This window comes from Seriola lalandi, unplaced genomic scaffold, assembly GCF_002814215.2.
Source record: "Seriola lalandi dorsalis isolate HSWRI2012SDOR001 ecotype SW California unplaced genomic scaffold, Sedor1 jcf7180002054208, whole genome shotgun sequence".
Classification (NCBI taxonomy): Eukaryota; Metazoa; Chordata; class Actinopteri; order Carangiformes; family Carangidae; genus Seriola; species Seriola lalandi.
In genome coordinates, this window is record NW_019524761.1 from 360,087 (window position 1) to 373,208 (window position 13,122).

Below are 13,122 nucleotides of genomic sequence, written 5' to 3' on the forward strand. Positions count from 1 at the left end.
AGACAGAGAGAGAGAGAGAGGGAGAGAGAGATAGAGACAGACAGAGAGAGAGAGAGAGAGACAGAGAGAGAGAGAGGGAGAGAGAGAGAGAGACAGAGGGAGAGAGAGAGAGAGACAGAGAGAGAGAGAGGGAGAGAGAGAGAGAGAGACAGAGGGAGAGAGAGAGAGAGACAGAGAGAGAGATAATAGAGAGTAAAGTCCTGCTGGTGGGAGATTTAAATGCAGAACAGGATGTGAATCAGAGGACAGGTAAATCTGGTCTGGCAGTGAACACAAACAAAAAGCACGTAGAACATTTTATTCCTTTAGAGCAGTGGTCTCCAAACTAAGGCCCGCGGGCCGGATACGGCCCGCCCCCACATTTGGCCCGGCCCCATGAACCATTATTATTTATTTCATTAATAGTGTTGTTATTTATTTCCTGACTTTTTTTTCTGTGAAGAACCTGGAAAGGGTTATTTGGTTATGTGTGGCTTTCTGGAAAACAATAAATCTTTACGTTTAGGCACCCCTGCGATCGTCACACTTTTTCTGTTACAAACTGAACCCGGCCCCCCATCAGAGAAGGGAAAAGTTATGTGGCCCTCACAGGAAAAAGTTTGGGGACCCCTGCTTTAGAGGAACATTTAAAAGAAATAAAAAATAGATACCAACTAGAATTTGGTGTAAAATACTTGAGAGTATAAATCGAACCGCTCTTCCTTTATGATGGTGAAGTTTGGGTTCACTCAGTCACCATAGCACCTGGTGTGTAATCTTGAACAGATTTAACTCCTATACTATAGAGATAGTGATATAAATATATAGGAACTGCTGAGGTCAAAGAACTTTAATTTGAAATTCCCAGTTATTAATTACACCCTGAACATTTCCCATTTCAATACCAAGTACATATAGCATACAGTATGTATAATAATATAATAGCTGCTACAGAATGCTGTTTTGTACTTAGTACACAACTAACTTTCTGCCTGTAGCTGCATTGATTTTATTTTATTTAGCTGTGAGCACCGACTCTCCTTCCTGTCAGTGTTGCTTTGCGGGTGCACGTCACAGCGCACTCAGAGCTGAAGCACCTGTGCGGTATCTACTCACGGTGCATACCGACTTTCAGACAGCAGTCACTTATCCAACACAAGCACACTACACATCTGCACATGTTTGTTTTCCTTTTCTGTTAATAGAATCATCAGCTGGACTTTCCATTAGAGTCACTGCTGATCCCGGTTCAGTGGATACTCAACGTGAAATGATCATTTTAACCTTTTTCACAGAGTCACTGTAAGTTCCAGTCTGATGAGCCACTTGTTAAACAGAGGCTGTTGTAGAGCAGCAGTGTTTACATACTGCAGTTTTCACTGAGAGGCTTTTAATGTTTATAGCCATGCTAACAGCTCCAGGAGCGGCAGCGTCTCTTTGAAATAGACTGAAACATCTCAACAACTTATGAACAAACTTTGGGGAGCACCTGACTTTCCTTCCTTCAGCCCCACCGTGAGGTTGAAAGTTGTAGATTTAGGTTTAATGTCTTAACAACTATTGGTCAGATAGCTATGACATTTTGTAATAACTTGACTTTTCAGATAGCGCCACCGTCAGGCCCAAAGTGTCACTGCCACAGTATCTGGTTTATGACAAATATCTGCGAAAACAGATGAGATTCCCATTAGCATTAGTTTACTGATAATATGCAAATGTTAGCATGCTAGCACTCTGAACTAAGATGAACACAGTAAACATACCTGCTTATTTTTAGCATTATTAGCATTGCTTTTACGTTCATGTTAGCATATTGACATTAGCATTTAGCTCAAAGCACTTCTCTCCTTACAGAGCTGCTAGCATGACTAGACTCTTGGTCCTATTTACCATGAGAAGGACTTTTGTGTTGTATATTGATCTCAGTACTGAGTAATATTTGCTTTACTATGCGTGAGTCAGGCTTTGGACTGTGCAGAGGTGAATGTCACCAGGACAAACAAACCCATCGTCCAACTCTTGCATGAGGCAAGAAGCCAGAATCAATGAAAGTCAAAGTGATAGAAACTGATGTAAACTGTTCTGTATACACGTACTGTACAGTACTTTAATGTACTGGTCAGTCTAATGAAAACTGTAGGCGACGTTTGAAATTTGTCAAATACATCTTTCAACCTTGATGTTATCTACATTACAGTTCACCTCAGGTAACAAACCAGCTGCAGAAAACAAATATCTAATCTTTAACATGAGTGATTTGCTCAAAGTCCAAACTGGGCCAAAGTAAAATTCATTCTTTGTTCTATTCAAGGTAAAAGATAACTTCAACAGAAGCTACACACATCAGTTTAATTTCAGCTCTAATCTCACCAGTGGCGTGACGCCATCGAGGCCGTTTATCTGCTACAGGCCGTTGGCTGATTTGCAGTGTACGACGCCTTTAGATGTGGTGAAACATTTTGTAAACACAAAACCAAAGAATACACTTCATTCTTTACGGTCACTTTATTATTTTTTTTTTACACTGCGAGTGTTTGTGATACTGAATGTCATGAGACTTGCTGAGATCAGCTTGAGCTTCTTTGATAGTCTTCGTGGTAATTTCAAATGCACTGCAAATGTGAACACGTCAAGACAGAACAAACGTCCAACTAAATGAAATTTTAAATCTCTCTAGTGTAGAATTACACCGTTTATTTACCACTGGAGGATTTACTTTCCTTGCCTTGACTGAACGCAGCTCTAAACATGTGCTCCCTGATGAAATCTATCCTTTGTGACTGATAGAAGATTTTGGAACCTTCTGGAAAAAAGTGAAGGTTTCAGTTTTGCAAATGTGATCAAAATACAGTACATGACTCAATCAACCCTAACTCTGACTTTGTTGACAAAATTTCTATGATTGTAAACCAGCATGGTTTGAGACCAGAACCCACTGATTATGTTTAAATGGAAAAATAATCCCGTTTGTGTGATGCTGCTTTACCTTCAACAGATACATATTGAGGGAATTTTACCAGAAAAAAACCCCTTGCCTTAAAGCCAGTCCTTATAATATCAGAATACTCATATCCTTACGCAGGACAGGAGCTTATTTTCTCTCTGTACATTTGATAATACTAAATAAAACCAGTTTTATTGTGCATGTAAACACTGTCAGTGAAACACACAGTAATCCAGGCTTTGTGTAAATTATTTCTACACTTACAATCTCAACCTTTCAGACGTACTCTGCTCTGCCAGGCTGTGAAGTGTGTCTCGTCTCATGTTCAAGATTATAGTGTAGCTCAAGCGGCTTCAGGGTAAGAAACACCATAAGCGTAAACCTAGGCTAGCTGCAAGCCCCAGCTTCTCACTAAGCAAAGCCATGCCTTAGTAGTGCAGATCACAAGCACAACCAGGTGACATTTAAAACCTGTGAACTTACGATCTCTGTCAAGAGAAGCATACGTTTATATTGACTCTTTCATAGATGAGATAAGAAGAATAACGTGCCTCATCTTCTTTCACCTGACGTCAGATCTGCAGATTTCTAACACAGCAAATTCTGCACATTCTTCCTTTGGTTAGAGTGAATGGATCATGTGACCGCGTCACCTGCCAGGATCAGGACAAAACACCTATCAGTTGTTCCTCATCATTGTCCCCAACACCTTCTGTGGGACTGTCGCAAGTGGCCATGAGCCCGAGTCCCAGCTCTGCCAGCTCCTCACAGCTCATGTCAGTCGTCACCATGATCTTAGTCTCCAGGCGATTACACAGAGTTCTATATGAAGGTAACGGATATCCCAGCTCTCTCAAGTACTCGTATCCTTTGGTACCAACTGCACAGCGGATCTTTCGGGCCTTCAGGATGGTCTCTGGAGACCAGACAGCCCGGCGGGAGCGCTTGGTGAGGGACAGGGCGCGAATCTGATCTTCGTACAGGAAGTTCTGGAGGCCCTTCTCGATCCGGTCCAGACGATAAAGACGTTTCTTCATCTCCTCTGCCTGTCACAGACAGAGAGGGAAATGGTTTGTGAGGGCTAGAACAGAAAGCACTGCTGCATACTTCAACTTATGATTCTTCAAACGACTTTGTTTCTTGGCTTTTAGATCTTAGTCACATCAAAGTCAAGACAGCTGACAGATATTTATAGCCAGTAATTAAATAACCAGGTGATGGAAGCTTATGTAAGCTGTAAAGCTAACCACCACAGATTTCATAGGTCTGACCCAGTGACACTGTTTCAGCATGCTGCCACTTCAGAAAGGAAAAAAGTCAAGACAGACACCAGCAGTCATCCCACCTCCTTCTGTAGCCTTGCAGTGTGCTGCATCTCCTGCTCCAACTGTTTCTTGAGGAGTTGACACTGTGTGCAGGGCTGCTGGTCCTCGCCTGTCCTGTCTGCATCATCCTCCTCCATCCCAGGCAGAGGGGTGCGTCTGGCATAACCATGGTCACCAAAATTCATCTCTTTCTCCACTGGGACACAAAGCATTGTCTAAATAGAACGGTATTTCCTCCCCTGGGATCTGGTACATTTTTAATGTTACACCACAGTTTTTAAAGAGATTACTCTGTATTATATCAAAGTTATAACTCTAAGGTATTTCAGGATAATAACATGACTTTGATGAAGATGCACTGATCTAATTTTTAATTGGCAAATTAAGCTAGTCAGTTTTAGGCCACTAGAGGGCAGAAAAACATCAAAGCTGACAGATACACAACAGACACAATTTATAAAAAGGTGTTTCTGATAACATGTGACCAAAAGCCTATTTACACATTCTACATTACCATTGATTTTGAGTCGTGATTCAGGCTCCTGAATATAAGTTCAGTAGTAACTCCCCTTTAAGCTCTGTTTTGGTCTCCAACAACTCCAGAGTAAACCATATGTCTTTACTCTGCTACATGCTTCACTATATTCATCAACAAGGGTTTGATGATGAACAACAATGAGCTAAAAGTGGGTAAAAACCTCCACAGACCTGCGGAGCATCAGCAATTCTTATTTCACAGAGACACTTTACTTAACTTTTATCTAAGAAATCACCCTGTGTATTTTTATGCAGATGAACTGAGAAGCCAGCTGTGTACATGTTGTTAAGACATTGATAACATTATGAGAAATTCAAAATATAAGTACTAGTGACAATCAGAATTAATGTTGTATTGAGTTTGTTAGACTTCAAGGTTTCTGTTTGACTACACAGCATTATCCAGTACGTCTACTTTTTCAGTCCCGCAAATGCTTCCTGAGAAAGCAGATGTGCTTGAGAAGGTCTGTAAGTTTAGTAAAGTACCAAAACTACCCTGACCTGCCACATGTAATGTAATACAGAGTAATCAAGAAGAAATTTGGCAGTGTGTTCAGTTACCTGGATCAGGTTTCAGGGGCAGCAGGATGTAGGGAGTAGTGACTGCAGGGTAAGGAGGGTCTCCAACACTGAACAGAGTCGGGATGGCATTGGGCTTCAGCTTCTTTCCCCCGGCTGGAGACCTGGCTATCTCCTCAAACTGGCTCTGCTCAAAATGATCCTTGGGGAAACAAAACACATGTACACTTATCCATTTTATCCAACACAAGAAAAACAGAAAAGAAAAGAAAGATCATGCATTGAGTGAATGCAACGTTTCGTTAGGTGTGGCGGAAGGAAGGTGATTATCAACTACACCTGGAGATAATTCAGCATGCAAATAAATAAATACATAAATAAAAGCAGTGACTTTATTTTTTGATGCACTCTCCTACCCTGTTTATCCTTTGGTTTTATATTGGACTGAAAATGCTACTGATGTTAGCGTTAAGACACAAAGATGACAGTCTCGGTGTAAACTTACCTGACAGAGTCTGGAGTGAGGAGTTGGTTCAAAGTCACGACGGCAGTTCACCACCCACTTCTTCTTACGGACAGGGTCTTTGGGGAATCTAAACAGCTGTTTGCCTATGCTGGTTGAATTGGAGCAGTTTGGAGCGGAGCAGCCACCCATTGCAGCAGTTAAAACATACAGCAAAGCTAAATTTAGCAGACGTTAAGTTAGCTTGGCTGGCAATGGAGCTCAGCTGGGGATTTTAATCATTACTTTTAGCTAACTGCTAACGCGATTTAAAGACGGGAAAAGTTACATTCGCAGCAAATGTTCACTAGTGGAAACCGGAGTGCTGTCCTACATATGTTTACATAGAATTTAATGGATACAGTTTAAAATAGTTTATCTAAGATAAAATGTTTCTTACTTTGTTTGAGCCAAAATGGCGCACTTCTCTTCGATGGTTGAATATGGTGACGTATTGTTTATATGTGCCTACTGTAAATGCCTGCCTGAAAATTTTATTGAATAGCAAAAAATAAAACACAGAAAGAAAATTACAAAAGTTTTCCACAATTTATAGTGAAGTTTCTATTTTAATTAATTTTGAATACTTTTGTGCGTATATATAGTGACAGACTATTTTTTATTTACGCTCCGGTAAAAGTCAAACTACTATGGGTAAGACCCCAAGAAGCACGTTGAAATGTTTACGGTTGAGCCGCTGTTAGTTGTCGATCCGAGTGAGTGGCAAGAAATTAATAAATGTGAAAATAATTAGAAAATTTATGAAGATAATATAACACGTAAGCAGCAAGCTAAGTCCTACAATGAACACCCTTGCAAGTTAGTTAGCTAAGCTAGCTAAAATTGCAGTTAGCATCTGTAACGGCAGAAAACGTTCCAGCCGCGAAAAAAAGAGCCGTTAGCTCTTCACTCAGTAAATTACGTTGAGATCAACATGGCATCTTCACTGGTGGTTCCGGTCATTGATGTCCAGAATGATAATTTCAAAGAGCTTTGGCCTGCTATGGTAGTGGCCATTAAAACGTCGTCCTTCGTTGCAGTAGACACGGTAAGTGCAGTGGTTTGTGTGTCTGTGTGTGTGTGTCTGTCCGACCAGCGTGTACCTGACTTATGAACTAGTTTTCCCTCTTCTGTATTATCACTTGAGAGACACAACTGGGGTCGGAGATAGGCTCAGGACGTGCATCAAAATCACATATACTAAAATATTGATACGTAGTAAGTGGTCTCTGTGTTGTTGTAGGAGCTGAGTGGTCTTGGGAACAGGAAATCCTTGCTGGCCGAGTGAGTAAAGACATTAGTGATCCTCTCTTCCTCTTCACTTCATTCCAGCACATACACCCACACACCTGAAACAGTATGAAGTGACCAGTGTACATATATAGGTTTCTAAGTCAGTGTCAAATATCTCTGACTGCTTTTTGGTGTTTGCATACCTCTGAGTTGGCCCTGACTCTCGCTGTGATGTTTCAGATCCATAGAGGACAGATATAAAGCCATATGCCACGCAGCACGCTCCCGCTCCATCCTCTCCCTGGGAATTGCCTGCTACAAGAAACTGGACTCCAAGGTACAAGATGATGCCTTATTCAACAGCCTAAAAGTTGTGGACACTTGTGTCCATATACTTTTGGCCATATGATTTATATTAGTGATTATTATATATTAACAATGAGCATGAGAGCAGCTATACAGCAGAATGCCAATTAGGTTGTTCTCAAGCAGACTTCTTTAAATCTACATGTGTTACGTCTGTGAATTTATCCTCTGCTCCCTCCGTCTTTCATCTTCCCCTCCCCTCTCCTCCCTTCCCCAGGCTGCAGACACATACCTGGTCCAGGTGTATAACCTGACCCTGCTGTGCTCGGAGGAGTACATCATAGAGCCCCAGTCAGTCCAGTTCCTGGTGCAGCACGGATTTGACTTTAACAAGCAGTACGCTCATGGAATCCCTTACTGCAAGGGCAATAATAAGGTGATGATGCCTACATGCTCCATGCTCTTTTGTGTCCTGTGCCCACTGTGTTCTCTGTTCTACCTGTCTCTAGCATTATAACAAAGAACACTGCAAAGGAGATTTGAACTTCCTCAGTTTAATATGTGATTTCTGGCTGTGCTTTCTCTCTCTGCCCTCTTTGTTAGGGAGGATCGGACGACCGCGGTGTCCACATCAGGGCCTTATTCACTGAACTGCTGCGTGCCAGGAAACCCCTGGTGCTCCACAACGGCCTCATCGACATGGCCTTCCTTTACCAAGTATGATCTTTATCTCTCGGTTCCATTCCTTTTTAATGTAGATGTTGAATGTGTTTCACTGGTTTTCTTTGCAGTAGAAATGTCTAAATCATTAGCTGTGGTAAAAACAAGAGTGCATACAGTGACAAAAGTATAATAATTGATTTGTATTGGGTTTGTGTCTTTCTCACAGCGTACAGATTTTATCTAATAACTGTTTTGTTTTCTCTCTCTACAGAGTTTTTATGCTCATCTGCCCGAGCGCCTGGCCACCTTCACCGCCGACCTGTCTGAGATGTTTCCTGCTGGAATCTATGACACAAAATATGTCACTGAGTTTGAGCTGCGGCTCCCTGCCTCCTATCTGGAGTATGCCTATAAGAAATGGTGAGTACGGTTTTATAATAGAGTATCGACTCAAATATTCACATCGTCAACAGTTTGAAATTACTCACATCTACAAACAATTGAAAACAGTGTCTCAAAAGCATCTGCTAAGCCTCTGTAAACTCATAGATCTATGTTTTATGCCCTTCAACTTCCAGTAAGCTGGACAACAGCCGCAGTTTGACCTCTGGAGGGACCGGACCTCATGTCCATGTAGAGTTCTGTCCGTACGCCGGTCACATGTCCGCTTACGTGGACTACAGAGAGTGTCCAGCTGCAGCCTCTGCTGAGGGACAGACTGACATCTGCCAGCGCTTCTCTGTGAGTTTGAACCTTTGTTAACTTTGTGTTTGACTAAACTTCTCACACTTCAGTGAAATAAGGACCTGAGGAAAGGAACAGTCCTGTTAGCACATACAAGCCAAGTAGTCAGCATGTATTTGTATGTTAATATTTTTATTTACCTTGTCTTTCTGTGTGTATGTGTTTGTTTGACAGGCATTTGGCTGGTGTCCAAATGGTGCCCAGTGTCCATTATCCCACGACACCGACCTGATAATCCTGCAGGATGAGAAGGGCAAGGAGGACAAGAGGAAAAAGAGGAAGAGGCAGAGAGAGAAGAAGAAAGGTGGAGGAGCGGTCGCAGAGGGCTCCTCCACCTTTGACAGTGCCCCTGAAAACAAAGTGCGCCACATGGAGGTGGATCAAGAAGAAACTCCGGATGACCATCAGAAGACGACTGCTGGTCCGTGCACAGAAAGCGATGGAAACGTCCAACAGGAGGAAGCAGAGAACGTGAAAACAGGGAACGGAGTGTGTGAAGACAAACCAGACGCCAGAAACTCTGCAACAATAGCCACAACTGATGAGGACAGCAACATGAAAACCAACGCGGACGACAGCGTAGAAAACAGAACAGCAGACGGAGGAAGAGAGAAGTTCAGCGACCGCTCGCCCGGGACCGAAGCTCAGAAGAAGACTGAGGCAGGAACGCACCGGGCGGGGTTCGACGCCTTCATGACGGGATACATCTTTGCCCACTCGTGCACCCTCATAAAGAAGGAAGGAGCGGGAGCTGTGGAGGAGAAGGACGGGCAGTCGTGGCTTTCTACCTGTCTCAATAAGGTTTACCTCAGCGGCAAGGCGGCTCCTCTCAACGTGGTTAAAAGCACCTTCTCCAAGTCGTCCAAGGCCCACACGCAGAAGATGGAGATGGTGTGGGGAGGGCGAATGTAGTGTGCACACTCACACACACACAGCAGGACAGTCACAGCTTACACAAGAAGAGGTTCACGAATTCAGTTTTTAGCCATGCTAGTGGTGCAGCTCGATGGATGACGAAGTCTTTCCACCACTTTGATCCAGCCGGAAATATCTCAACACCTTTGAGATGGATTGCTGTGAAATTTCGGCGTTCATGGTACGCAGAGGACGAGTCCTCTGACTGTTCCTCTGGAGCTACCACGAGGCTGACATTTATGTTTTTTTAGTGAAATATCTTTTCGATGGATTGTTGGAAAATTGGTCGAGATGTCCACGTGGCACCATCATCAGGTTTAAATGTGTTTAATGATCCAACACCAACCCTCAGCCAATACCTGCAAAACTAATAATATTCCCAGCAGCCTCAGCTGTACTTTGAGTTCAAATATTGTCATGCTAACATGCTAAACTAAGATGGTGACTGTGTTTAACATTACACCTGCTGGACATTAATATTAACATGCTAGCACTTTCACCGCGAGCGTTTTAGCAGGTAGAGAAGAAACTTTCTTTCTGGGGATTTCCTTTGATTTTCCACGAACAGGGGCGAACGGTCTGTAGTGAGAACGGTTCCTTATCATGTGATGCACTGACGAGTTGATTCATTCATGAGTCAATCCATAGAAAATTAATCGGCAACTATTGTGACAATCGATTCATTGTTTTAGGGAAAGATGCTCAACAGGTGATCGTTCTCAAATGCAATGACTTGTTCCTTTTTTCAGTCTCACATTTTAGTAACTTTTATTTTGGGTTTTTTGACTGTTGGCTGGAGAAAAAAAGACAATTTGATGAAAGTATAAGGTGATGGGCATTTTTCATTGTTTTCTTGTGTGATATACAACAAATAATTAATCAAGAAAAAAGTCAGATTTATCAGTAAAAGAGTTTCAGCGGGAATGTTCAGTCTCACAGAGTTGAGAGTCTACGGAGATTCAATGTGGTTTTTCATCCACGTTGGTTTGTTTTATTCTCCCATCTTGATTTTATTTCTTTAGCAGACCCTCTCTCGATCTTACCAATCAAACTGTAGAATTCAGAAACTTTGGAGAATAAAGAAAAAGAATGAATAATGGCATTAGTGACTTGGGACTGTAAACCCACTGATATATTACAACGCAGACGCACCTCTTCTGATTTCATTAGCTGTTACGTCTCTGTGAACCGCCAGAGAGAGATGAGGTGGTTATCCATCAGTCCAGATTTTGTATAATGACCTGTTGCTGAAGTAAAATAATGTACGTCTCTTTAATAATGATTCTTTTGTCTTTCTTTCAGTCTCAGCTTTATTCTATTAAAATCTCCAGCTTCAATCTTGCTGCTTCATCAGCCGCTCAGGGACACCATGAGGATCAGCATTAAACAAAAAAAGAAAAGCAGCGTAAGGAGGAACATAAGGAGCAGCAAAGAGAGGGGCGTAAGGAGGACTACAGGGAGGGGCATAACCAAAAGCAAAAGGATCAGCATAATGAGGAACATAAGGAGGAACATAAGCTAAAGGATTAGCATAAGGAAAAGCATGGGGGAGAGCATTAAGCAAAGCGTAAGGATAAGACGAAAGGAAAATCAGATGGGTCAGAACAGAGAAGACGATAATAAACAGGGACGTCCATCCCTAAGTTCATTGGCGGGAGCTGCTGGAGTGGAGGAGAGGGAGCTCTGGCATTTAGATCTTCATTGTGGTCACCGTCTTCCTCATCTCTCTGAGGGGGGGGGGGCACCAAAGTTTTGATAGTTTCTTTTCCATAAAACAGGCTTAAACAGGATCAATACCATGTAAATTGAATGTATAGCCTCCTCCCACACCTTTATATGTAATGTGTGATATATGTTCACACTGCTTTTTCATTGATGCAACATTTCAATCTGTGTCAGGAAAACATCTGTGTGAACACAAAGCAGGATGTACACTGACAGAAAAGAGACTATATAAAATAACCAAACGCTAATTTACTGTGTAGCCCATTGAAAAACAAACAAACAAATAAATAAACAAACAAAAAAGCAAACACAGGACAGGACTGTAGCCCATAAAGGATATTTGTGAATCACAGTCACCCCATGCTTAATAAACTAATTTTACATTTCAGTATAGTCAGTAAATAGAAAATGTAATTTCCTTTGTGATGATATGTCTCCCCCTAGTGCCGAAGTACTGAGCAGTTTCCTCAAATAGAGGTTGGTGGTGTCGGGCCGCCTCCTGCCCCCAGGACAGATTCAGCTCAGTTCTCCTTGACTTTGACTCTGTGAGTCTCTGAACTCCAGTGGAGGAGGGATTTCTTCCAAAAGGTGTTCACTCCTTTGTTGTGTTGGTGAGGGAGGTGGACATGTCAGCCTGCCAACACGATGGCAGTGGAGTCAGGTCGCATGTAAAAGTAGTAAAACCACAATTTAAAAATACACAATCACAAGTAAAAGTATATAGTGTGTTATATTGTTAGATTGTGCTCATGGTGGAGCTGATTCTAACTAATGTGTAAACTTCGGGGAGTCCAATCTGTTGCAGTGGCTCCTATTTTATGAACCAATCACATGTTTGTAAAAATCTTAATGTGCAAAGTAACTGGTAACTTTCAGATGAAACAATGCAGGCAAGATAGACCAATGGAGAAATGCCAGTTTTAGATTTTCAAATCATCCCCGGAGCTCTGTAGAACTATTTGTGAATAATTGTTTGATATTGTAAATTTACATCTGAATATATTAAATAAAAGTGTTATAAAGTCAATAGTGGTGTGTATGTTATTTGTAGTTTCCAACCCTACTTTAGTTGAAAGACTACATACAGAGACTTAGAAATGTAATTTGCATTTCTTCAGTATATTATATTTTATGAGAAATGTAAGAAAATTAATCTGAATCATTAAATATTGTATTTAGATTGTTCTTCTACAGGTTTTTACCATTACATACTTAAAGATTAAAAGTTAACACAAACACTGCAAGTTGAAGTTTGAGATGATTTTAATCTGTTTTACACAGTATTTTTTACTTTGTCTTCCAAAACAAGGTTTACTTTACAATATTAAGCATATGTTAATAGATACTTAATTGTATTATTAGGAAAAAGTTTCTCTGCAGAACCTTTAGCGGCGTCACTTTATTGATGGTGTTTGATCATAATAATTTAGGAAAAATCTGTTTTTCGCTGTAGAAACTTGACTCTGGGACAATATATACTGACACTGCCTCTTCTCCTAATCTCGACAGAGCACATAATTAAAGTTACATAATTCATGAATCATTATTCCGTCTCCATAAGTGTTTTTGAGTGTTTTTTTTTTTTTGTAAAACAACACGGCAGTTTGTCAGGCTAACTCCATGGCAACAAAGACTTCCGGTTTTACTTGGAAGAAACAGTAGCTACCGTTGGACGCAGGGGGGCGGTAATGCGACTTTAACTTGACGCCGCTCACTAACACGAAGAAGAA

At 41.5% G+C, this 13,122-nt stretch overlaps 2 protein-coding genes across 2 annotated transcripts; one reads left to right on the plus strand and one right to left on the minus strand.

The window, feature by feature from the left end:
- Positions 1 to 2,469: 2,469 nt before the first annotated feature.
- On the minus strand, positions 2,470 to 6,217 carry LOC111653452 (uncharacterized). The gene is made up of 4 exons (XM_023404064.2): positions 5,810 to 6,217; positions 5,347 to 5,506; positions 4,269 to 4,444; positions 2,470 to 3,969 (listed from the first exon to the last, which is right to left on the minus strand). Exons 1-4 carry the CDS (start codon positions 5,957 to 5,959, stop codon positions 3,586 to 3,588), a joined length of 870 nt encoding a protein of 289 aa, XP_023259832.1. The 5' UTR covers positions 5,960 to 6,217; the 3' UTR covers positions 2,470 to 3,585.
- Positions 6,218 to 6,363: 146 nt separating this feature from the next.
- Positions 6,364 to 10,946, plus strand: toe1 (target of EGR1, exonuclease). Its single transcript, XM_023404063.2, has 8 exons — positions 6,364 to 6,854; positions 7,050 to 7,090; positions 7,280 to 7,376; positions 7,623 to 7,781; positions 7,949 to 8,062; positions 8,280 to 8,428; positions 8,587 to 8,749; positions 8,927 to 10,946. The coding sequence occupies exons 1-8, from the start codon at positions 6,741 to 6,743 to the stop codon at positions 9,662 to 9,664; spliced, it is 1,575 nt and encodes a 524-aa protein (XP_023259831.1). The 5' UTR covers positions 6,364 to 6,740; the 3' UTR covers positions 9,665 to 10,946.
- Positions 10,947 to 13,122: the final 2,176 nt, after the last annotated feature.